Source organism: Tachypleus tridentatus, chromosome 4 (genome assembly GCF_004210375.1).
Source record: "Tachypleus tridentatus isolate NWPU-2018 chromosome 4, ASM421037v1, whole genome shotgun sequence".
Classification (NCBI taxonomy): Eukaryota; Metazoa; Arthropoda; class Merostomata; order Xiphosura; family Limulidae; genus Tachypleus; species Tachypleus tridentatus.
Window position 1 is genome coordinate 121,553,995 of NC_134828.1, and position 25,927 is coordinate 121,579,921.

At 33.7% G+C, this 25,927-nt stretch overlaps 1 protein-coding gene across 2 annotated transcripts in view; it reads left to right on the top strand.

The window, feature by feature from the left end:
- Nucleotides 1-3,366: 3,366 nt before the first annotated feature.
- The window catches only part of LOC143249961 (nephrocystin-4-like), a 28,378-nt gene continuing 5,817 nt past the window's right edge, over nucleotides 3,367-25,927 (top strand). For both annotated transcript variants that reach the window (XM_076500597.1, XM_076500598.1), the window contains exons 1-4: nucleotides 3,367-3,447; nucleotides 7,004-7,145; nucleotides 10,029-10,132; nucleotides 23,497-23,663. In XM_076500597.1, the coding sequence (XP_076356712.1) occupies nucleotides 7,088-7,145; nucleotides 10,029-10,132; nucleotides 23,497-23,663 (329 nt within the window). In that variant the 5' untranslated portion in view covers nucleotides 3,367-3,447; nucleotides 7,004-7,087. The remainder of the gene's footprint in view (nucleotides 3,448-7,003; nucleotides 7,146-10,028; nucleotides 10,133-23,496; nucleotides 23,664-25,927) is intronic.

Consider the following 25,927-nt stretch of genomic DNA (forward strand, 5'->3'; position numbering starts at 1 on the left):
CTTCTCAACTTTTACTTTTTCTTGGACTTTTATGTCTACCTATTGGTCACATTAGTTCTCTCTTTCTTTTTTGTGTGTTATCTATTAATGCAATTTCTCACCTTTCATCAACAAATTGGTTCAAAAATTTTAACTGTAGAACCAATGTCAACAAACACACTGCAAGGTATTCCATAATTAATCCTAGGATTCATGGATATTTGACCTCAAATAATGAAATTCTTATCTCTCTTTTGTTAAATATAGTAATCCATCTAATTTCTATTTTTTAATATCTGGTTAGCTGTTTGTTGCTCCTTCAATCTGGTTAGGCTCTATCTCCTTGGCTGAATAACAACTGTCGGTTCCTCACAGTCTGGTTTTGTATAATTATCACAGGTTGCCTTTTTCTGGTATCCTTTGTGGTCTCTTATTTCATACATGATTTTGTCTGCAGTTCTGGGCAGCATATTCTTTAAGTTACAATAGAAAGATCAGTTATCTTGTGATTTGTTTTCTTCATTATGTGTAACTATTGTCTAACTTATAATTTAAGTTCTTCTATACTAAAGAGCCCACGTTTCACTACTGATGGTTTTATAACTTCTAGATAACACCTGCAACTCTAGTGGATTCAAGTTGGAACATCAGTTGGTTTAACGTAGACATCTACTATTTTTCAACCTAGTTCTTACATTCATGTCTACTATTGTGTATACAAATTAGTCATGTAAGAGCAAATTCAGCATCTCATATGGAGAATCCAGATAAGATAATTGGGAAAGTCTTTAAAAATTAGTCTAAGCTTTCTTCTTTCTTCCATGTTTTGCTCCTTGACTTTCCTCTGGATAACTGATATATCACTTTGAATGTGTTAAGATTTGGCAGCTATCAATAATTAATAGTTGTTATAGCATTCAGCTGGCAGGTTACTTTAAGTAATTGAAATTTGTGGTTCTTTTAAATGTATATAAATTGAATAACATGTTCTCTTTTTCATCTCTACACTCTGGAAAATATTTCAAACTGAGGTTGGCATGTCTCTGATGATACCATATCATCATAATCTATTAGTTTCTCTACTGGGTAATTTTGGTGACCTGACCAGCTAAATTCTGGGATGTGATTTGGAATTTTCACCTTTGGAGCAGCAGTAAATAGTTTTAAGCTGGAATTTTTTGGCAGATAAATAAAGAGGGGTGGCTGGTTTACAACTTGCATTTATCTATTTCTTTTCTAAATGCTTTATTTTTCATAATGTTCTTTTCTGTCATTGATTTTGCTGTTATATTGTTATATTATAAATGTCCTGTAGTGTTTTTTGTTATATGCTTTGGTACTTTAATCTTGTATACTAGTTTTGTTGATCTTGTCAGTCAGATTAATTACATTTTTATTTTAATTGCTACATCTGTTACTTTTTATTCTTACTCTCCTTACCTCTCAATTTTCTTTCCATTTTTAGACTTTTTCTTCTTGACCTTGTTTTAATTGTTTCATCTATTCTCAAGTATAAATTTTGCTGATTGAAATGCTGTTTTCATATTGAATAGCCAGAGTTCTGTCTTCACAAAAATGATCAAACTTGTGATACCAGTGTTGCAAAGTGTTCTATCATTAGGTTCTTTTGGATTATTTGGTAACAATAATGCCAAGAGCAGTCTGTATATCAATAAACAATAAGCTTATTTCTTATTTAACATTTACTAGAGACTACTTTTACTTTGACACAAGTTGTAGGCCTAAGTCAACAAACAACATTTCATTAGAATTTCTTAAAATGCTGGTAATGAATTTTATTAAGCAGTTGATTCATATAAATATGATAAATGTCTTTTCTGATACTGAATAACTTTTCTGGTAATAAATAATCATTCACCAACTGAACTCATTCATAACTGATTTACTCATATTTTATGTCATGCTTTTTATTTAAAAACCTTTTATGGCATTTAAATAAACTTCTATCACTATGATTATCAGTTCCTTCTAGAAAACATCTAAATTGAAGCTTAGAAATATAGTTCTCAATGATATTCTTTTATAGAAAATAATAACAATGAAAATTTATAATGCATTATTTAATAAATATACATGTCTACATAGAAACCTGAAGACAAGCAAAAATGTAGGAATTATTCTTATTTCAGTGTTGTATTTAAAAGCAGTGAATGGCAACACCTGCGACACTTGTGGCACATAAGTGGTGTTGTTGAAGAAAATTTCTTAAGTGTAGCTGATCAGGAAAGAAAATATCCAAATCTAGTCCTAAAATCTAAAGAAACGGTGCATATACCATTCAAATACCAACTCCTGGACGTTGAAGAAGAATCAGTAGAGAGTTGGGAGGTAAGTAAATATTGTCAAAATATTTAAGAATTTTCTAACAATCTGAGTACATCTAACTTCTGTAGTATATATTTTAGCTGTGTATAGCCAAAGTTTCTCAGTTCATAAAACTAATTTCTGTAGTATTTAGAAATGCATGGACTAAAGTTATCAGTTGATATAACTAATGTATATATTTTAGATGTGCTTAAAAACATTTTCTCTTATCCAGAATAAAAACAAATTTAAATGGACTAAACTTGTAAAGAAACTATAATTTTGATTAAAAAATTTCTGTTTTTTAAACCATTCTAATGGGTGGCATAACTACAAAAAGTGGTCCCTTCCTGCATAAAAACTTATTGTGTCCCCTACATTTATTCCCCTTGTCATCAGTTCTTAACTTTGTGAGGTCTTTTATGCCTGGAATGGCATAGCCAGATGGATAAGGCACTAGACACATAATTCAAGGATTGCAGGTTTGAATCCCCATCACACCAAACATGCTCACCCTTTCAGCTGTGGGAACATTATAATGTTATGGTAAATCCCACCATTGATTGGTAAAAAAGTAGCCCAAGAGTTGGCTGTGGGTGGTAATGACTAGCTGCTTTCCTTCTAGTCATACACTGTTAAATTGTGGACGACTAGCACAGATAACCCTCGAGTAGCTTTACGCGAAATTCAAAAACAAACTAGACCTTTACACATTTCCTCCCACACACACAATTGCAGGGACTGTGGAAGCTAGCCAAAATATTCATGACTAATCAAGGCTTAAATAGGGAGTTTTGGTGAATAATAACATGAAAATTTTGAAAAAATACAAAGGGTATTTGCAGCCTTATTAACTCTGATTGAAAAATACCTTTTTTTGATACATGTAAAAAAAGTATATATGCTGATGCAAAATTACTTTTAAATCTCCGGTTGTGTTTATTTCTTAGAAAATTGATAAAACTAAAGCATTAGAACTTTAATGAAAATAAGCATAGCAGCAGCTGGTCATCATTATAGGTCACAATTATAATAAAAGCATTTATATTTCTAATTCATAGGCAGCAACTGGTCATTATTTTCGTTCACAAGATTTAACCAACCTACAAAGTTCAAAATGTTTTTTACCCTTCTACTGCTAAGGTAGGCCTATCAATTTTACTTATCTAAACACTATATTATATATGTGTATAATTACTGGAAGAAAATTGGACAAAAAAGTGATAAAGTTTATTCACTGAGCTGTATCATTGTGATTTTTATATGTTTGTATTCAATTGTGTTCTGATTGGTAAGAATTAGTTTACTCTCATACCTAGATGGGTGCAATCCATTTGAAGGACAAAACTGTAACAATGATTTAAAAAAATAATAGAAAGTAAACTTTTATGCATTTTTTTCCCATCAGAAAACAGCTGATAATTATTTAATAAAAATATATTATTTGTTTATTTAAAGATAAAAATTGTAAAAATGTTAATATTGATTTCATTATGCTTCTAATGAAATCATTTTTGTTTTATTAATATCATGAATTTTTTGTGAGCACATAGGAGAAAAGTCATAAAAGGTTTGAGCTACTTTATGAATTTATTTTGAATACAGATGTAGCTTTGTCAGTTTCTAACCATCAGCATTTTAAAACATCTGTAGTTATGGTATGATTTAATTTGTTTAATTACTTATATCTCAACTTCCGGAAAGAAGACATAAGCTACTGAAAGCTGTTTTAAAGCTGTTTTCTATTCTTTTGAACTTTAAGAGCCAAAAGGGTTTACTATTCAACAAAGATTTCCATAGAGAGTAGAAAAATATAACTTAGACTGGTGATATGTTCCGAGAAGAAATAACAGATGATCAACTTCCACTACAGTTCTGATTTGTGTTTTTAAGTTTGTGTTAATGTTTTATACTTTATTTTAATTATAATGTTGCAATAAGATAGGAAAATAATTTTTTTAACAAGATGAGGTGGACTTGGGTAAATTGTTTGGCACTCAACCATATCAAATTCTGTTTCACTGATGAAGTAGCAGTGTTAGGTCTTGTATATGTTTCTACATATATATTTTTCTTTACAAGTGGGTTTTCTCGACATCACTGATTAGTGTTAGGTCTTATCAGTACAGATTATTAACTGCTTGAATGGGCAAAAAAAGAAGTCCACAAAGAGAAATCTATGTGTAAATAAATATAAAACAGATTCAAACTCATTAATTATATTAAATGACAGCTTCTCATTAATTATTTTTAAAAAAGTTGGTTTGCTTTTATTTTTGGTATGATAAAAAAAAGAAGTTAAATTGTTTGCACATAATTTTTAATATTGAAATAGAGATAAAATTTAAAGTTTTATAAAATCAAAGCTTTATAGGAATTTAGGAAGATGTGAAAGTTTGAGATTAAAATGTTGAAAAAGGTTAAGAACTTTTAACTGTTTCTTGGAAAATATATCACAATGAAATTTGTTCAAAAATTCAAACTTGTGAATTCAAGAAGGTATCACATATATAAATATTCACATGTAGTTTGCAGTAGCTGTGTAACTTGTAACACTGAATATTTGACCTATTTAATTTGTTAGTTTTCACAATGTTACATAACAAACAATATATCAGGTGGAGGAGAAGGTTTGCCCACTTCAGTGTTGCTTACGTTTTTGTTGTGACCCCTCAAGGGCCCAGAATGTGCAACTGTATGGCTGCATGTTGGGATCTACTCAGAAGTATATATATATATATATATATCTTGTGATCCAATTGCCCTACCTACCAAAGTAGGATATATGGACCATGACCCTATAATTCCAACCATGAGTAGTGGGATCTTGGTTATCTGGTTGGGACCTGATCAGTGTTGGTGATAAATCATATAAAATTCCACCCACAATACATGAATTAAGTTCTGGGTGAAGAGTGCCTCTGTTTTGGATGTAATGATGTTTCCTCAATAAGGTTCCAATCTTCTATTAACACACCCAAGATGTATGCAGTCACATGGATAATGTTCTCACTGACCCCTTCTCCTTTTTAATGTGGGGTTCTAGCTGTATGTGTCATGAGTTAACATTTTCTTAAATTGAAAATAACACTTTCCTCCCTCACACTCTCCTACCTTTCCTCCCCACTAAGAGCCAGTGTTAGAGACTGTGGATTGAGTCAGTCTCAAAATAATTATAAATTTATCTGAATGAAGTACTTTTATACAGTACTAGGATAAAGACACTTTGATGTTGGTGGAAAGTCTCATAAGATAAATATTGCTAATGGTAATTACGTTGATGTAAAATACTGGCAAAGGAAGAAATCCTAGGAAGTTAGTAATAGTTGTAGAATGAGATGAAGCAAGGATTTAAGTAAATGTTAACTTATAGATATTAACTGGAAGTGTCACTCTTTATGTTGAAAAATATTACAAAATGTATGATTTTATAGAATTAAAAACATAGAATACTCTTGAGAAAAAGAATAGTACAATCTATTGAAAGAACAAAATATATTTTATTGCTAACCAATTTAATCTTTGGAGCTTATCACTGACACAGTGTTAGAAGTTTTGCTATACTGTTTGAAGCTTAGCACTGACATAGTGTTAGAAGTTTTGCTATACTGTTTGAAGCTTAGCACTGACATAGTGTTAGAAGTTTTGCTATACTGTTTGAAGCTTAGCACTGACATAGTGTTAGAAGTTTTGCTATACTGTTTGAAGCTTAGCACTGACATAGTGTTAGAAGTTTTGCTATACTGTTTGAAGCTTAGCACTGACATAATGTTAGAAGTTTTGCTATACTGTTTGAAGCTTAGCACTGACATAGTGTTAGAAGTTTTGCTATACTGTTTGAAGCTTAGTACTGACATAGTGTTAGAAGTTTTGCTATACTGTTTGAAGCTTAGTACTGACATAGTGTTAGAAGTTTTGCTATACTGTTTGAAGCTTAGCACTGACATAGTATTAGAAGTTTTGCTATACTGTTTGAAGCTTAGCACTGACATAGTGTTAGAAGTTTTGCTATGTTGTTTGAAGCTTAGCACTGACATAGTGTTAGAAGTTTTGCTATATTGTTTGAAGCTTAGCACTGACATAGTGTTAGAAGTTTTGCTATACTGTTGCAGAGACTGTGTACCTAAAATTGTGTTGTTTAATAATTGTTATTAAACATGTTAGTGTGCATACAAGAAACTGTATGATATTGACAATGAAAATAAAACCAGTCATGTAAATATGGTGTGTTTGGTAAAAGGTTAACGTTCTGCTCCTTAACATACTTTATGATAGTAAACTGTATGATGCAACTGACAGAGGAACTGGTCCTGTAAATAAACTGTGGGTTAAATGTATTTTGTGTTTCCTATATACTATGTTACAAAACTGTACAACACTGATTCTAGTAGAACTGATTGTGTAAGTAAACTGTGGTGAGTAAACATGTGATTTTCTTGTTTATGATATAAACTGCATACAAAACTACATGATGCAGTTCTGTTAGAACTGGTCAAGTAGATAAGCTGTGTGTTCTAAAAGTTTCTGATACAAGTATAAAATTTTGTAACAAATTGTTTTAGTGTTCAGTTTTAACGTAGATTAGGTAATGTTAGTAAGAGCACAACATTGCAAAAAAATTTGTAAATGTTCACATCTGTTGTTACTTGGTGAAAGTACTGTAGTTTATTACATGAAAAGAACTAGTTCTTTTGTGCAGGTCCACTTCATTACTGAACGACAGAAAACTTTAGCAATCCTCAGTCTTCACATTCAGCACATACCTCCATTGGTTCAACAGACAATGAGGTTTCTACCACCTGAAAATTCTTTTCTTAAGCAGTGGATTCGTGTACCAGCTGGTAATAAAAAATCTTTTTTTTTAAATTCAATTTACCTTTTTTTTCTTTTTGTAATAAAAACATGTTAAAAATATGTAGTGAAAGACTTTCACTTCTTGGTGTTGATAAGTTGAAATTAAAAGTTATTCATTTTAGCAGCTTTCAAACGTTTGTGAATGTTGTTATTCTCACTGGTGGAAGACAATGTTTTTTATATTCATTACAGGCAAACAATTGTTCCTATACTCAAAGGTAAACAATTGCTATTGTACTTGTTAGAGGCAAATGTTTGTTTCTATGCACATTAGAGGTAAACAATTATATACTCATTTGAGGAAAACAGTTGTTGTTAAACTTATTAGAGGTAAACAGTTGTTGTACTCATTAGAAGTAAACAGTTATTACTATACTCATTAGAGGCAAACAGTTATTACTATACTCATTACAGGCAAACAGTTGTTGTAATATTCATTAAAAGTTAGTGGTTATTATAATGTTTGTAAGAAGTTAGTGGTTATTGTAGTGTTTGTTAAAAGTTAGTGGTTATTATCGTGTTTGTTAAAAGTTAGTGGTTATTATAATGTTTGTTAAAAGTTAGTGGTTATTATAATGTTTGTTAAAAGTTAGTGTTTATTATAATGTTTGTTAAAAGTTAGTGGTTATTATCGTGTTTGCTAAAAGTTAGTGGTTATTATAATGTTTGTTAAAAGTTAGTGGTTATTATAATGTTTGTTAAAAGTTAGTGGTTATTATAATGTTTGTTAAAAGTTAGTGGTTATTATAATGTTTGTTAAAAGTTAGTGGTTATTATCGTGTTTGTTAAAAGTTAGTGGTTATTATAATGTTTGTTAAAAGTTAGTGGTTATTATAATGTTTGTTAAAGTTAGTGGTTATTATAATGTTTGTTAAAGTTAGTGGTTATTATAGTGTATGTTAAAAGTTAGTGGTTATTATAGTGTTTGTTAAAGTTAGTGGTTATTATAGTGTTTGTTAAAAGTTAGTGGTTATTATAATGTTTGTTAAAAGTTAGTGTTTATTATAATGTTTGTTAAAGTTAGTGATTATTATAATGTTTGTTAAAAGTTAGTGGTTATTATAATGTTTGTTAAAAGTTAGTGGTTATTATCGTGTTTTGTTAAAGTTAGTGGTTATTATAATGTTTGTTAAAAGTTAGTGGTTATTATAATGTTTGTTAAAAGTTAGTGGTTATTATAATGTTTGTTAAAAGTTAGTGGTTATTATAGTGTTTGTTAAAAGTTAGTGGTTATTATAGTGTTTGTTAAAAGTTAGTGGTTATTATAATGTTTGTTAAAAGTTAGTGTTTATTATAATGTTTGTTAAAAGTTAGTGATTATTATAATGTTTGTTAAAAGTTAGTGGTTATTATAATGTTTGTTAAAAGTTAGTGGTTATTATCGTGTTTGTTAAAAGTTAGTGGTTATTATAATGTTTGTTAAAAGTTAGTGTTTATTATAATGTTTGTTAAAGTTAGCGGTTATTATAATGTTTGTTAAAGTTAGTGGTTATTATAATGTTTGTTAAAAGTTAGTGGTTATTATAATGTTTGTTAAAAGTTAGTGGTTATTATAATGTTTGTTAAAAGTTAGTGGTTATTATAATGTTTGTTAAAAGTTAGTGGTTATTATAATGTTTGTTAAAAGTTAGTGGTTATTATAGTGTTTGTTAAAAGTTAGTGGTTATTATAGTGTTTGTTAAAAGTTAGTGGTTATTATAATGTTTGTTAAAAGTTAGTGTTTATTATAATGTTTGTTAAAAGTTAGTGATTATTATAATGTTTGTTAAAAGTTAGTGGTTATTATAATGTTTGTTAAAAGTTAGTGGTTATTATCGTGTTTGTTAAAAGTTAGTGGTTATTATAATGTTTGTTAAAGTTAGCGGTTATTATAATGTTTGTTAAAAGTTAGTGGTTATTATAATGTTTGTTAAAAGTTAGTGGTTATTATAGTGTTTGTTAAAAGTTAGTGATTATTATAATGTTTGTTAAAAGTTAGTGGTTATTATAATGTTTGTTAAAAGTTAGTGGTTATTATCGTGTTTGTTAAAAGTTAGTGGTTATTATAATGTTTGTTAAAAGTTAGTGGTTATTATAATGTTTGTTAAAAGTTAGTGGTTATTATAATGTTTGTTAAAAGTTAGTGGTTATTATAGTGTTTGTTAAAAGTTAGTGGTTATTATAGTGTTTGTTAAAAGTTAGTGGTTATTATAGTGTTTGTTAAAAGTTAGTGGTTATTATAATGTTTGTTAAAAGTTAGTGTTTATTATAATGTTTGTTAAAAGTTAGTGATTATTATAATGTTTGTTAAAAGTTAGTGATTATTATAATGTTTGTTAAAAGTTAGTGGTTATTATAATGTTTGTTAAAAGTTAGTGGTTATTATAATGTTTGTTAAAAGTTAGTGGTTATTATAATGTTTGTTAAAAGTTAGGGGTTATTATAATGTTTGTTAAAAGTTAGCGGTTATTATAATGTTTGTTAAAAGTTAGCGGTTATTATAATGTTTGTTAAAAGTTAGTGGTTATTATAGTGTTTGTTAAAAGTTAGTGGTTATTATAGTGTTTGTTAAAAGTTAGTGGTTATTATAGTGTTTGTTAAAAGTTAGTGGTTATTATAATGTTTGTTAAAAGTTAGTGGTTATTATAGTGTATGTTAAAAGTTAGTGGTTATTATAATGTTTGTTAAAAGTTAGTTGTTATTATAGTGTTTGTAAGAAGTTAGTGGTTATTATAGTGTTTGTTAAAAGTTAGTGGTTATTATAGTGTTTGCTAAAGGTTAGTGGTTTTAATTAAAATACAAAATTCATATCATTTTCTCTTTATTCTTGAAATTGTCAAATTACATGAGCTTTTCTGTTGAAAACTAACATTGTTTTATTCTGTTCCCAGCACTGATAAGAGAAGAAAAACTTTGCATGGTAGCAAGAAGCTCAGACAAGGACATAATCTGTAGCATCCAGCACTTGGATGGAAATTATGATGTCTATGTGAAGGTTGTAATACTTGAATAAAATGTTTTCAATACAATATTATATTCCATTCCTCTGTATGATAGTTAACACATTTTTAACGTAATAGATAAACTTGTTGGGTTATCCCAAGTCATTCTTTCGAGTTATCACTTAATATATGGCATGTTTGGGACATCTGAGAAAGAATTGTACTTTTTCTCAGACTGGTTTAATTTTCAGAATTTCTAATAAACCTAGAAAAGATTGATTTTAACCAAGAAAACTAATACTGAGAAGTGTTTTAAATCCTTCTTACCAAATATACTTACCTTTCCTCACATTACAGCTATTATTCAACTCTCAAGTTTTCTTCCTTTTACTATCTAAACAATTGCCTGAATTTTTTGTTGCTTGTAAAGTTTCATCCACATTGCATGAATTAAAATCCAGGTGAAAAACATACCTATTCTGGATGTATTGCAGTTCATCCACTGGATTTTATAATGGCATGCCTATAATTTTAAGCAGATGCTTGTTGTATGGATAATGCCCTCACTGGTTCCTCCACCTTATTAATGTGGAGTTCTGGCTGTAGAGTGAGAGGAGGTGTGTTTTATGAGTTAACATTTTCTTAAATTGAAAATATAATTCAAATTATACTCCTTCCTCACACTCTTCTACCTATTCTTCCCATTAACAGCCATGTGGATTAAGTCAGTTTCAAAAATATTATAGGCAGGTGAGAAAATTCAAACAAGCAAAGGAAGAAACCCTGGCAGTTGAGTAATACCTGTAGTGTGAGGGGAGACAAGAAATATTGAAAATACATTTTTTTATTTTTCTCTGTGCATGATTAGTATTTTTTATCCTTTCATTATCTAACCTTTAGCTGTGGTCCTGTTTTTATCTCACCATTTCAGATCATGTTTTCATATTCTAACCTACAGCTGTGATTCTGATTTTATCTCTCTGTTTTGGAGTTTCCTTTCATTATCTAACCTATGGCTGCGATCCTATTTTTCGCTCACCATTTTAGATTCTGTTTTCATTATCTAACCTACAGCTGTTATCCTGTTTAATCTTACCATTTTAGGTTCTGCTTTCATTATTTGACCTACACCTATGATCCTATTTTTGTCTTATCATTGTAGATCTTTCTTTCATTATCTATCCTACAGCTGTGATCACCTTTTTATATCACCACTGCAGATCTTTCTTTCATGATCTTACCCACTGCTGTGATCCTTTTTTTATCTCACCGTTTTAGATTCTGCTTTTGTTATTTAACCTATATCTATGATCCTAATTTTATCAGTGTCAGCAGTTCAGTCACTCATAGATGTTATGTCGTGGCTTCTTAACGTGTGCTCATTGTGATGGCAAGGACCATAATGTCTATAAGTGTGAAACAGACATTCATTGCATCAGTTGCAGTGGCTCTCATCTGTCCTACTTTCATTCTTGCCCATAATGGTTCTCATCTGTCCTACTTTCATTCTTGCCCATAATGGTTCTCACCTGTCCTACTTTCATTCTTGCCCATAATGGCTCTCACCTGTCCTACTTTCATTCTTGCCCATAATGGTTGGAAGAAAAAGATATGCAGCATTTGGAAACAATTCATACCATTATTTATCCTAAGGCTCAAAAGTTTCTATCCTCTACTTCATTTCAGACACTTCATTCCACTACTACAGTGGGAGTACAGATCTGCCTCCAAAAGAATCATTCTCAAAACAAATGAAAAGTCTTTTGATCTCCATGGCTAAAAAAAGTTAATGAATCAATTTCAAAACCTATCTCTGTTCCTTACATACATTCCAAAAAATCCCAAGATCCACTTTTTTGGTTCCGGGTACAAGTATTTCCTTGGATACATCTTCTTTTCCCACCCCAAGATGCAAAACGATCTTTCATTTAAGTCCTCATTCACTGGAATCCTCTTCCAACAGTAAAGACTTGTCCAATCGACCCAAAGCAAGATCCATGGAGGTTGATAGACCTCTCTCGAATAAAGACACTAAAGAAAAAGACGTTGTTGTAAACAGAAGGGTTCTCCACCAATTTCATCTAAACATAAATAAAAAATGGCCACCTTGATACAATGGAACTGTCAAAGGTTATGTTCTAATCTGGTTGAAATCAAAACATTGATTGCTTTCTACCATCCTGTATGTCTTTACCTACAGTAAACATTCCTGAAACCTGCCAATACAGTCAACTTTTAGTGGTTTTCTTTGTACAAAAATTACAGGCTGTGTGGTGGATAAGTGCATGGAGGAGTGACACTGTTGGTTGATCAGCATGTGCTCACCCTGTCTTTGCTACTAGACACACCCTGAGAGATAGTAGCCATCCGTGTTTCCTTGGGTCATACCATCACTGTTTGCTCTTTCTACCTATCACCTGGGAGAGACATGTGATCAATCAGACCTTGATGCTCTCATTGAACAGTTGTCGTCTGCCTTTTTAATCCTGGGGGACTTTAATGGACATCATCCCCTCTGGGGAAGTACTGATATTGATAGGAGAGGTCTCTCTGTAGAGCATATGCTCTCTGATCACAACCTTTCTCTTTTCAATACTGGTTCTTCTACTTATTTTCATGCACCTAGTCAGTCCTTTACTGCTATTGATCTTTCAGTTTGCTCCCCTTCACTATTCTACCATTTTTCATGGAGGATTGACAATAATCCATGAGGCAGTAATAATTTTCTTATAATTTTGAGAGAGACTGGCCATGGTCAGTGCCACCCATCTCACATGCCCCAGTGGAAGCTGGATCACGCAAACTGGCCTTTCACTCACAGAACTTGATCCTGCCATTGTCTGTAAGCCTCAATAGACAATTGTGTGGCAGCAGTAACTGACTGTGATATACAAGCAGCTGCTCAATGTATTCCTAAAAGCTTGATACATTTTCTATGATATGGTAGAATCTTGCCTGCCACATGGCACAGAAGACTCAAAAAACAGGCCTGGGATACTTTCCATAGATATCCCACACACTCAAACCACATCGCTTTCCAGCAGGACTCTGCACATGCCTGTGGGTAAGATGTAAAATCCTAAATGAATCTTGGATTAAGTTCACGACCAGCATATCTTCTACCACCAGTTCCAAAGTCATATGGAACAAGATTCGAAAAGTCAGTGGCTAATATAATCCTGTTCCCCTCTCGATCTTGCTCTCTGATGGCCAGGAAGTAGCTGACACCCGGAGCATTTCAGATACTCTAGGTGAAAGCTTTTGCTGGGTATTTAGCACTTCTGCTTCTTCCTCCAGCTTCTTAGCTATCAAGACTCAGGCAGAACTATCACCTCTTTCCCTTCGAGCTGATTGTCTCTATGATTATAATCATCACTTTACACTGGTGGAACTCAAACTGGCCCTTCATAGGTCTGGCAGTACATCGGTTGGACCTGATGATGTGCACTATGAAATGCTGCACCATCTATCTTCTGCTTTTCCTGCTATCCTTCTGATTGTTTTAACCAGATCTGGCAGGAGAATGTTTTTCCTGATGCCTGGTGCCAGGCTATTTGTCCTACCTTTCTTTAAGCCTGGAAAGGATCCCAAGATTCTTTCAAACTACCATCCAGTTGCTTTGACAAGCTGTCTCTGTAAGACCTTAGAGAGGATGGTTAATGCTTGTCTTGTTTGGTTCCTCGAATCGAACAACACCCTCTTGCCCACCCAGTGTAGGGTCCGATGACAGCTCTCCACCATAGACCACTTGATTTGACTTGAAATGTCAATCAGAAAAGCCTTTCTCAAACAATAGCATCTTGTATCAAAATTCTTTGACATTGAATAGGCTTATGATAAAACATGTAGGTATGGCATTTTGCGAGTCCTCCATATATATGGTTTACATGGCCATTTGCCCATTTTTATTAAAAATTTTTAATGGACAGGACATTCCAAGTTTGTGTGGGTTCGACACATTCCTGTTCTTTTCTACAGGAAATTGAGGTCCCTCAGGGCTGTGTTTCAAGTGTCACACTTTTCAGTATAAAGATTAATGCCATCACTGAACAACTCCCTCTTACTGTTGCAAACGGGCTCTTTGTTGAAGACTTTCACATCTCGTGTCAGTCGTCGAACATGAAGTATATTGAGTGGCAGCTATTACTGTCCTCAGTCGTTTACTGAAGCGGGTCACAGCAAATGTCTTTAACTTCTTTCTCTCTAAAACTGTTTGCCTGCACTTCTGCCACATATGGGGTGTTTACCCTGATCCTTAACTCCGTGTTGGTGATTTTGTGCTGCCTGTGGTTCCTGAGACAAAGTTCTTAGAGCTTATCTTTGACTGTAAGCTGACCTTTATACCACACATCAAGTAGCTACAGGTCAAATGTTCAAGAGCACTGAACATCCTCCATGTCTTCTCTTCCACCACTTGGGGAGCGGATCAATGTTTTATGCTAAAGGTATATTGTGCTCTTATTAAATTGAAACTCAACCCTGGATCACTGGTTTACAGCTCTGCTAGAACCTCAGCCTTAAAGATGCTGGACCCCATTATTATCAAGACTTTGGCTCTGCACTGGGGCTTTCTGCACTTACCCAGTTCAGAGCTTATACATAGAATCTCATAAACCTCCTTTGCACCTCTGCTATTTGCAACTGTCATTACTATATGCTTGAAAACTTAGTTTCTTACCAGAGCATCTCACCTGGGGTTGTCTTTTCCTTCCTTGGTGGGCCATACTTTTTCAGACCAGATTGTCTGCCATTGCTTTTTTTGGTCTTCATATCCAGGTGCAGTTGGATGAATTGGGTCTGTCCTTAGATAACATTGATGTATCCATTGGTCGACCCATCCCACCATGGCCTCTTACACACACCAATTGTGACCTATCCTTAAGTCATCTGAGAAAAGCAGACACTCCTGATTGGATATACTGTCTGTTATTTGCTTAAAATCTTTCAAACCATCCTTCCATTCCTATTTATACAGATGGTTTGAAATCAGGTGACTGTGTGGGCTCTGCCTTGGTTTATTGTGGTTTGGTAGTTGCTTGCAGAATCCCCTCTGCAGCTTCTGTGTTCACTGCTGAACTGTATGCCATTTCTCCTGCCCTGGATCACACATAAGCCAAGCAGTACTCAAACTGCACTGTTTATACTGACTTGCTTAGTTCTCTACTGGCCCTGGAATTGTTTCATGTTGGTTCACACTCTGTTCTTGCCGATATTCAAAACCAACTGGCCCATTTCTCTTTAACATCTACTTCTATCCAGTTTTTCTGGATACTGGGCCACAAGGAGCTCACTGACACCACAGCTAAATCTATCTGCTCTGGTGCTATCACTACTTTGCCTGTTCCATACATGGACTATGGTCCTGTATTCAAGACTCGGCTCTGTGCCACCTGGCAACTGACTTGGAGTGAGCAACGTGAAAACAAGCTTTTCCAAATAAAATCCTATATTAGACTTAGGCTGTCTTGCTTCCGTAAGGATCAGAAAAAGAAAGTTGTTCTAACTAGACTACCCATTGTTCACAGTTTTTTAACTCATCATTTTGTTTCATGTGGAACTGATGCATCAAGTCTGTGCAACATTCAGGTCACAATGAGCCACATTTTACTTTTTTTGCCATCATGACCCAACAACGACACCATTTTAACACTTTTCCGTTCCAAGGTTTGTGCATAACATTAAACAATGTTATTGGTCATGGTGACACTGTCCACCTAGGAAATAATTTTAGTTTTTTAAAGGCCATTAATCTTTTTAATGCCATTGAAGTTTTTTAATTTATACATTAGACCTTTTTTATGTGAGTTCCTTTTAAGAATCAAAGTCCATCTAGTTCGATTTGATTTTAGAAAATGGCTGTAACGTCATAATACTCTATACCAGGACTAGTAAGGCCATCTTCAGGTGACTAATGCTGCTGTTTGAGCTGCTCATTAGTCATCCTGGTGAGTTATTATTATAATTTTGCTACATGTCTTTTAAAATCTTTTTATTACTTTACTTTTTGAAAATGGCCATAATGTCAAATAATTTGGAACCAGGACTGGAAAGGTCAACTTCAGGTGACTGATGGTGGTTTTTGTACTTACCTGTTAGTCTTCCTGATGAGTTATGATAATTACAATTATGTTACAGAAAGTCCTTTACAACTTGTATTACTGTAGTTTTTCTCTTAATGCTGTAGCCTAGATGTAAACATTGGTTTTATGCTGTTTATGTTTTTTTAACTTTGTTTTGTTTTACCTTAATTTCCTTTTATGAATTTTACTAAATTCACTTTAATTTTAACTTTGTACTGGATGTTTGGTGCAACTGTTTTGTGTCATAAAACACCAAATCAATCAACCAACCAACTGTAATAGTCTGTGTTATGTGATTGATCTCATAACAGCTTATGTTGTGTTACTGAGCTTATAACATCTTTTGTTGTACTGATGAGGCTGTAATAATTTATTTTGAATCTCAGAACAGCTGGTATGGGTATTAACACTTTTATTGATAAGCAGAGAAAAATGTTTGGACCTTCCTAGGTCATCTTCAGGTTTACAGCTGTTCTGAGATACATTTTTATTTCCAGTGGGTTTTTCATCATCAAGAATTTATATTATGTTATTGAGCTTATAATAGTTTATATGTTGTGTTATAGATCCATTAATAGCTTTTGTTTTGTTATAGATCCATTAATAGTTTTTATGTTGTGTTATAGATCCATTAATAGTTTTTGATGTTGTGTTATTGATCCTGTAATAGTTTTATGTTGTGTTATACATCCTATATTAATTTTATATTGTGCTATAAATCCTGTAATAGATTTTATGTTGTGTTATACATCCATCAATAGCTTTTATGCTGTGTTATACATCCTATAATAGTTTCTGTGGTGTGTTATAGATCAAGTAAAGTCTTTGTTGTACCATAGATCTTGCAATAGTTTGTATGTTGTGTTGTAGATCCTATAATAGTCTATATATTGTGTTATAAATTGTATTATAGTTCTGTTTTGTACCATAGATCCATTAATAGTCTTTATGTTGTGTTATAGATCCTGTAATAGTTTTTAATGTTATAAATCCATTAATAGTTTTTATGTTGTATTATATCACCTCTAATAGTTCTTATGTTGTGTTATAGATCCATTAATTGTCTTTTATGTTGTAATGCAGATCCTGTAATAGTTTTTATGTTGTATTATAGATTTATTAATATTTATTTTCCTACTGTTTTCATAACTTGAGTGGCATTACATATCCTACATTTTTTCCCCTTGTTTAGAAATCTGTGTTTGTGTTCCTACCTTGGGAGTGGTGCTACAAAATAACTTTAAATGGAAACCTGTCTTTAATTTTTTTCCCTAAATGTAAATCCTACTGTGGTTTTGTTTCATTCAATGGAGATCTTATTTTAATTTTTTCTTTTTAAATTGCAATTTTCAGTTTTTCTTACCTTAAATGAAGATCCCACTTTAGTTTTATTACCTTATCTTATATGAATATCCCACTTTAGTTTTATTACCTTACCTTAAATGATTATCCTAATTTGGTTTTCTTTCCTTAAATGGAGATACGACTTAGTATTACCTTAAATGATAATTCTGCATTCATAATCTTGTTTTAAATGAAGATCCTACTTTAGTTTCTTACTTTAGATGTAAATCCTACTTTAGTTGTTTTTTTCTTAAATGAAGATCCTACTTTTGTTTCTTACTTTAGATGTAAATCCTACTTTAGTTCCTTTAGATATAAATCATACTTTAGTTTTCTTTTTTGAAAGAAGATCCTACTTCAGTTTTCTTACCTTGTGATATTTTATTCCCACCATTTTCATTGTCCCCAAGAAAACCAGGTATTTGTGGCTGATAGTTGATTTATTTCACCTCAACTGTATCTTTTTACTATCCCAGGTCACTATGGAGTATTTATGCACTCTGAGGTGGGCATTTTTTTCTGGGTTGTGAATAACATAAAGGTATTTCTCCAAAGTTTCCTACTTGTACATCTGGCACTTCAGTCACATTCTTATCATTGCTTTATCCATCTCAGGATGGTTTAACAGTTTCCTTGTGTCTCTACCTTACTTGTATTGGTGTATCTATCTCAGGATGGTTTAACGGTTTCCTTGTGTCTTTACCTTACATGTATTGGTGTATCTAGCTCAGGATGGTTTAACAGTTCCCTTGTGTCTCTACCTTACTTGTATTGGTGTATCTATCTCAGGATGGTTTAACGGTTTCCTTGTGTCTCTACCTTACTTGTATTGGTGTATCTATCTCAGGATGGTTTAACAGTTTCCTTGTGTCTCTACCTTACTTGTATTGGTGTATCTATCTCAGGATGGTTTAACGGTTTCCTTGTGTCTTTACCTTACATGTATTGGTGTATCTATCTCAGGATGGTTTAACGGTTTCCTTGTGTCTCTACCTTACATGTATTGGTGTATCTATCTCAGGATGGTTTAACGGTTTCCTTGTGTCTCTACCTTACTTGTATTGGTGTATCTATCTCAGGATGGTTTAATGGTTTCCTTGTGTCTCTACCTTACTTGTATTGGTGTATCTATCTCAGGATGGTTTAACTTTTTCCTTGTGTCTTTACCTTACATGTATTGGTGTATCTATCTCAGGATGGTTTAACAGTTCCCTTGTGTCTCTACCTTACTTGTATCGGTGTATCTATCTCACGATGGTTTAATGGTTTCCTTGTGTCTCTACCTTACATGTATTGGTGTATCTATCTCAGGATGGTTTAACAGTTCCCTTATGTCTCTACCTTATATGTATTGGTTTATCCATCTCAGGATGGTTTAACAGTTCCCTAGTGTCTCTACCTTATATGTATTGGTTTATCCATCTCAGCATGGTTTAACAGTTCCCTTGTGTCTCTACCTTATATGTATTGGTTTATCCATCTCAGCATGGTTTAACAGTTTATGTCTCTACCTTACATGTATTGGCTTATCCATCTCAGCATGGTTTAACAGTTTATGTCTCTACCTTACATGTATTGGCTTATCCATCTTGAGATTGTTTAACAGTTTTCTTGTGTCTCTGCTTTACATGTTTGATCAAATTATCTGAGTTTTTGTACTGCATCTTCATGCTCAGGAGCTGCGATTTCACCTTTACTTGGACAACTAGCTTATTTTGGTTCATACCTAACAGGAACTGGCCAATTCTACATGGGAGCTACTTTCTTTGGTGGCTTGGGTAACCTAGTGATTCAAATTGGAGAAATCCTTCCTAGGACCCACTCAACATCTTGTCCATTTGTGAAGCCTTTTTCAACATGAATATCAGTCAGTATTACCTTGTCTTTCCAACCTATTTGAAAGAAACTTTTAGTTCGCTATGCCTTCTCAGTTCTGTTACTTACTCTTCACATAGTTTTATCATTTTATGGGATGTGGTCTTCCATGATGACACTGATTGTGCCCATATGAGATGTATTCTGTGGGTACTTCATGAACAATGTAACATTGATTGGTATCCTTTTTCCACCCCCAATTCCCTTCCTTCTTCCATACACAACAATCCTCTTTTGTGGCTGAACTAAGCCTGTATTTCAGCTGGTGTACTGCTTCTTTTCATGAACACATTCCTTTGGGAATGGAGAGTATGGATCAATCCCTGGGGAACTTCAGGCCATTGTTCTGTTGACAAATGTGATTTTCATTTCACTGTTCTAGAACTTCTGTGTGTTTGTTGGGCCTTATGTCATTTCCTTCTTCTCACCCAACATTATCTTGGATAATTTCTTCAGATGTTTCTATATGATCGCACATTATTGCCCACACACAGAGCACCCAGTCATAGATCTAAGTTTCTGGCCATTGAATCTCTTATTCTGGACCACATTCTTCATATTCATTTTATTACATGTCATATGCATGCTGCTTTCTGTCTCATTACTGATTATCTTTCATGCCCAGCTTGATATATCCCATGGAGTGGGCATTACATTTTATCAATATTTTTAACATTAGTTTGGTTCTCCTCTAAGGAGTTGCTTTTGCTACAGGCTTTAACACAATGTTGCCTCTCTTTTGGTCACCTGTATATCATACACTGCCTCTGACAGTTGATATCTTCAACTTGAATTTGTCACTGATGTATCTTTATGTGTATCCATCCACTCCATTACTTCATCACATGATTTTTCTTGTTCACTTCACTCATTGTAATCTCTGCCTGACTGTACCCTCTTGGTCATCTCAGCCTTGGTTTTCAAAGTTTCATCAACTGCTCTCCTTCATCTCTCATCTGTTTCTTCCTCTTTTTGTTGCTCTCGTTCACATGTCCTACACCCCAACCTTCACATTCTACTTTTTGACTCCTGGCCTTCATTCAGTCCTTGGTAAGGTGATCCAGTTTCACATGTTGACTCACATTCTTGTTAGGTAGTTCAATCCATACATCTTCCATGGCAGTGCACCTATGCGGGGTAAATGTATTCAACACTTGGTAACCCACCAGGGAATTTCCTGCTGCCAAGGGTAATGTAATTCATGTGGGGATCATTTCTCACCTAGCTCTTTAACTGTAATTATTCAGTCTATTTGCTTTCTGGACATTGGATGGCTATCTATTTGTTAACTTTCATTTTCCAATAATGTCAGGTTTTACTTCCCCATGTCTTTATTCTGCTCATACACTCCTTCCAGATACTTCTTTCCTAGCATCTTAAGCTTCTGAATTGGGTCATTTTGGTGTCCAACATTCCTTTGGTTTACCTTTGTTTGAACCACTTCCTTGTGCTCCATGTATTTTCTTTTCCATTAAACATGATTCCTTCTCTTTGCCTGTTGTCATTTACAGTTGTATTTGTTTGGCATTGGTGTCTCATGTAATTTTTATCACTATACCCATCTTCTCTTTTATCTGGATTATTTCTTTCTCTCAAAGACCTTGGTGACTTGGGGTGGCTGTTCCCACTTTCTCCTATTTCCATCTACTTTCTATCTTTACCCTCCCTGAGATCTGGATATGTTTCTGATTCTGATTCATACTGTTGATTCTTATATAGCCCACAATGATCCCATCTGTGGTAATATTCCTGACTCTTGATTCCTTGGCAATTCTACTCCCATAATGATCTTTCACATTCTACCCTTCCCACTAGGATTCCATCTTGTGGTTTATTTGGCTTATTCCTTCCTATCTTTTTCCTTCTGGACTTGGTTTTAGTTGTCCTTCCATCAGATCCAACACACACTTTCCCTTGCTTCTCATCCTCATCATCCAGTAGAGGAGATTATGCAGTCTGACATGTGGACCATTCCCAATACATTCATTTCTCACTGCCTCCATCATGTCGTAGTTTGCTCTTCATTAGAGTTTTGTATAGCACCTATGGTTATGCTTAAAAATTTGGTGCACATGGTGCCTGACCAGGTATTTGTTAACTCCAAATCCATACTGTATAGCTGTGTTGACTCACATTTTATCTTCCATGTCTCTGCAATGTTCACCATTCATATGGAGTGTTTCACAAGATGGCTTGTAGGTGAATAACCTCACAGTGTTTTCCTACATAAATATGCCCTTTCTGGATTGTACCATGTATATGAGACATAGTCTTAAGAGGAGTTGAGCTGTCACCTTGCTAGATGACATGGCCTTCTGATAACATTTACACAACCACTGTTCACCTCTTTGACTGGGAGCCTTAATCCTACCACTTCATGAATATTAGTATCCTATATACTAGTACTGCATTTAGAGTGATCCAACAAACACAAGTTTTAGGTTGTCTATCTTTCTTCCTTGATTATTATGTCTGTTTTGTGGATCAGAGTGGTGGGTATCTCTCATTCTCTGTTCTTATGGAGATATTAATGCCATTTGGATGGTTCAGGCTAGTTTTATGATTAAAGGAGTTGACTGCACATGATAGAATCCTTTTGATGCTGAATATGAAGTTTCTGGATCAATAGCTCAGACCTAATTCTTGTGTCACACCCAGGAAACAATGATTCTCAACTCCTTGGTTCTTGAGTTTGAGGTGAAGACAGTATGATTCCATCCTACTTTCACACTGATATTGGTACTCTGCAAGGAGGTTTTAGATGCAGTTGACTTGCTGAATACAGTCCACTTCACTCTGGCCATCATACAGCCAGAAAGACATCCTTGTTTACCCACTTTTCTCGTTGCGGGAGTGATTTACAATATCTTTCTTATGGTTGAGATCACTTTACTATCACATTCTCTCTCTCACTCATACGTGCTCCATTCTTTTTCCACACTGACTTTTATACATTCTACACATGAGCAGAGAGTATACCTGGTCAGTAGTGATGCAGTTTTTCTCTTCAGATTTTCCAATATGACTCTGTCATCTACAGAGGTATCCTTTGAACACTTTTAGGGGATGCATTATTCTTTGATGCACCAGTCCCTCCTCCTAATCATTGTGGGATGCTAGCTAATGTTATGAGTGAAGAAAAGTACCATATTGAAAAGTATGTTTCTTCTATACTGGAAATTTATTTCATATAATTATTTTTCTCCACTCACATTCATATCTCCCCCACCTTATGATTGTTCTATCTTTTCTCTAAACTTTAGTGATAGTTTGGAAGAGGCACATAGAGAGAGTCACATGTGTCATGTGATTGTACTATGCTCCTATTGATGGAGAGATGGCACATGAAAAATGCATTGGAATCTCTTGATTCCAATAGAAGGAAGCAGAAAGCTTGTGGGATGCATAAATAAGAAGTTCACATTATAGGGAGCAGCACTGAACAAGGACAGCTAATCTTGTGTCACATTATAGGGAGCAGCACTGAACAAGGATAGCTAATCTTGTGTCACATTATAGGGAGCAGCACTGAACAAGGATAGCTAATCTTGTGTCACATTATAGGAGCAGCACTGAACAAGGATAGCTAATCTTGTGTCACATTATAGGGAGCAGCACTGAACAAGGACAGCTAATCTTGTGTCACATTATAGGGAGCAGCACTGAACAAGGATAGCTAATCTTGTGTCATATTATAGGGAGCAGCACTGAACAAGGATAGCTAATCTTGTGAGAGGAAGAAAGTAACTATCTGAAATACGTTTTCAGTATAGGAAACTTATAACTGAAACAATAGGAAGGAATAAGAATGCTTTTCTCCAAATTTCATGACATAATTCAGAATAAAATTGATAGAGATCAGCAGAAACAGTATTTCCTATATCATGCAGTAAACAATGACTGAGTATGTGATACTTTGTGAATAAATTCTGGGAAATCAGTTAAAAATATATTAAGAAATGCCTGCCTAACTTAACTTTTTGAAATAGTTTTTGAAACATGGAGAATGCCTGTGCTATCACAGAAGTCTTTAAGCTGTGTTTTTTATAGATCAACAGAAGTTTTTTACTATGACTACTTTGTAGACAAAATACAACTTTATAAATTTGACCTTGCAGGCTTCATGTGGTAATTCTGGCTCTAAGAAAAGGTTCTACATCTTTGTCTACAGCGACTCATATTTGTCTCAACCTGTACAAACGTGGGAGGTGTGGGTTCATCCCCAAAGAAGGGTTGACCTGTCATGTGTCATTGGCCAGTCTATGCAAACATCACTGATTATCAGGTAACAAGAAAGTTAAAGTAACCTATAGTTTAGATTTTTACTTTCTGTACACATGTAGTAGGGTGGATTGATGTCTTGCAGACAGTTTATCTTTTTGTGTTGTTGGTTTATTTCTCCATTGACATTTATATAGGCCAACTTTACAGTTGTACACTTTTGTAACTTGTAGGTTTGAGTTTAAAATAATTCTTCAATAGAGGGTTCCATAATAATACTGCAACTAACATACAAGTAAACTTCTAAAAGTTAATTGGTCAAGTAACTGATTATGTGGATAACTAATACTGATTTATATACTTCACTGAATAACTGACACTTTATCAAGTGAAAGACTAACTTGATCAACAATGACTCAGCATTCATGTGATGAATATTTCATTTTGGCATTTATTACTACTTCAATAATTTGTATTTATAACTGATGTCTAACTTCTTGAAATTCATAAAGTTGCTAGATTTTTATAAAATCATCCAGAATATTCAAAGTGTTCTAGGCCTACTTTAATATCATGCACCCTGTAATTAATAACATTGAAAATATAGCTTACAGCAGTGCCTCCTTCCTGAATTGCAGAACCCCTTGATCAATCTTGATATAAAGACAAAGCACTACACTAAACTCTCCACTCATTGTGGTTTTCACTGCCCATGGCATACAAACAAAATAATCTCTTGTCCCTTGTCATCACTGTCTGTTTTGCCACTGGGCTAGTCTTCTTCAGTAGGTTAAATTTTTGCTAACAAACTCTTTGTTGGAGTTACCCCGTCAAAACTTCCCTCATTGACATACCTTCGAAGATGATCACCATGAATGACATTTGAGTTGGATTGTCTAATACTTCTGTGTTTAAACCACATCATTAATTCTGTTCAGAATAGTGCATGGCTGTTTTCAGCACCATAACGTTAGGTTTTTTTCCTCTCCTGAAACAAGGTTTATGTAGCTATGTTATGTCATCTTGATAGAATTCATTTTTATCAGGATTATAATCATATCACTAGTTGATTTAAGTCTTTTGTAGGTAACACACGTAAATGAGATCAGTGGTGTGCATACAATGTATATTTTTACTTTGCTATCAGATGATGGATGAAGGGCTTTTGTCCTTGATTTTTTATGCCAAAACTGAGTCAAGTTTTTGTGTATGAAAACACATAACATCCCTGGTATCAAAACACAAGGATAAAAGCCCTTTATATTTATCAAGTGTTAAAAGTCAATTTGTTGCCAAAGTTTCTTTTTGAGTGTGTGTTTTGGTTAGGAATAGTGTGTAATTCTGTTCTTTTCATGAAATAGTCCATCATAGCTGTAAAATGTTTATTCCCACGTTTACTCTATGGCAAAGGACCAACCAGCTTTCTTGAATGGTTCTGTAGTACATTACTGCTTTAGCTACCCATACTGCTTTTTTATAGACCTTTTCACTTTTAACACGGTTGGAATCTTTTGTATGAATTTTGTACAGGTAACTGGCATTACATTCAATAACAGCTTTTTATTATTTACTCCAGTATAATCATTTTTCTTTCCACTGGTATTTTACTATTTTTTGCCATAACAAGCTCTCTTAGAAGCGGAAAAGGATCCCACTGTGCCCAATACATCCTTGTCTTCAGACTGTTTGGAGCAACTGTTTGTCTTGATGGTTCTGCTCTGTTCTTGATTTTAGTATAATTCATTTCAAACTCACATCATTTTCATAAGCATCTTTCATTTGAAAGTTTGACAATCTTAGTTTTCCATTTTCATTTCTGGATGTCACATCTCGAACTGTACTTTGTTGTATTTTAATTTGGCTATCTTTACTAGCTTGTGCTTTCCTCTTTTCAATGTTTACACTTTTATCATGTGATGTTCAGGATAATACAGCAGCATGTATATGCTACATCTTGCTATTGGGCCTTCTGGATTTTAAAATTCACTAATCACTTCGAGGCTTTATGATCTCTGGACTTTTGACCATATAAGTAAATATGGAAATGATGTAGAGCTCAAACAACACATGGTTACTCTTTATGGGTTTTATAATATAAATATGGAAATGATGTGGAGCTCAAACAACACATGGTTACTCTTTATGGGTTTTATAATATCTTCTTTCTGTAGCATACATTATCTTGTTATAGCTGGTGATTACATGAGGAACACAAAAAAGAACTTGTATCTGTATCTGATATGGGTGAATCTTCAGTAGTTGTGTGTACTAATATGGAAGTTGGGGTATTTATATAGTAGTTGTCTGTGCTCAAATAGGAGTTGTGGT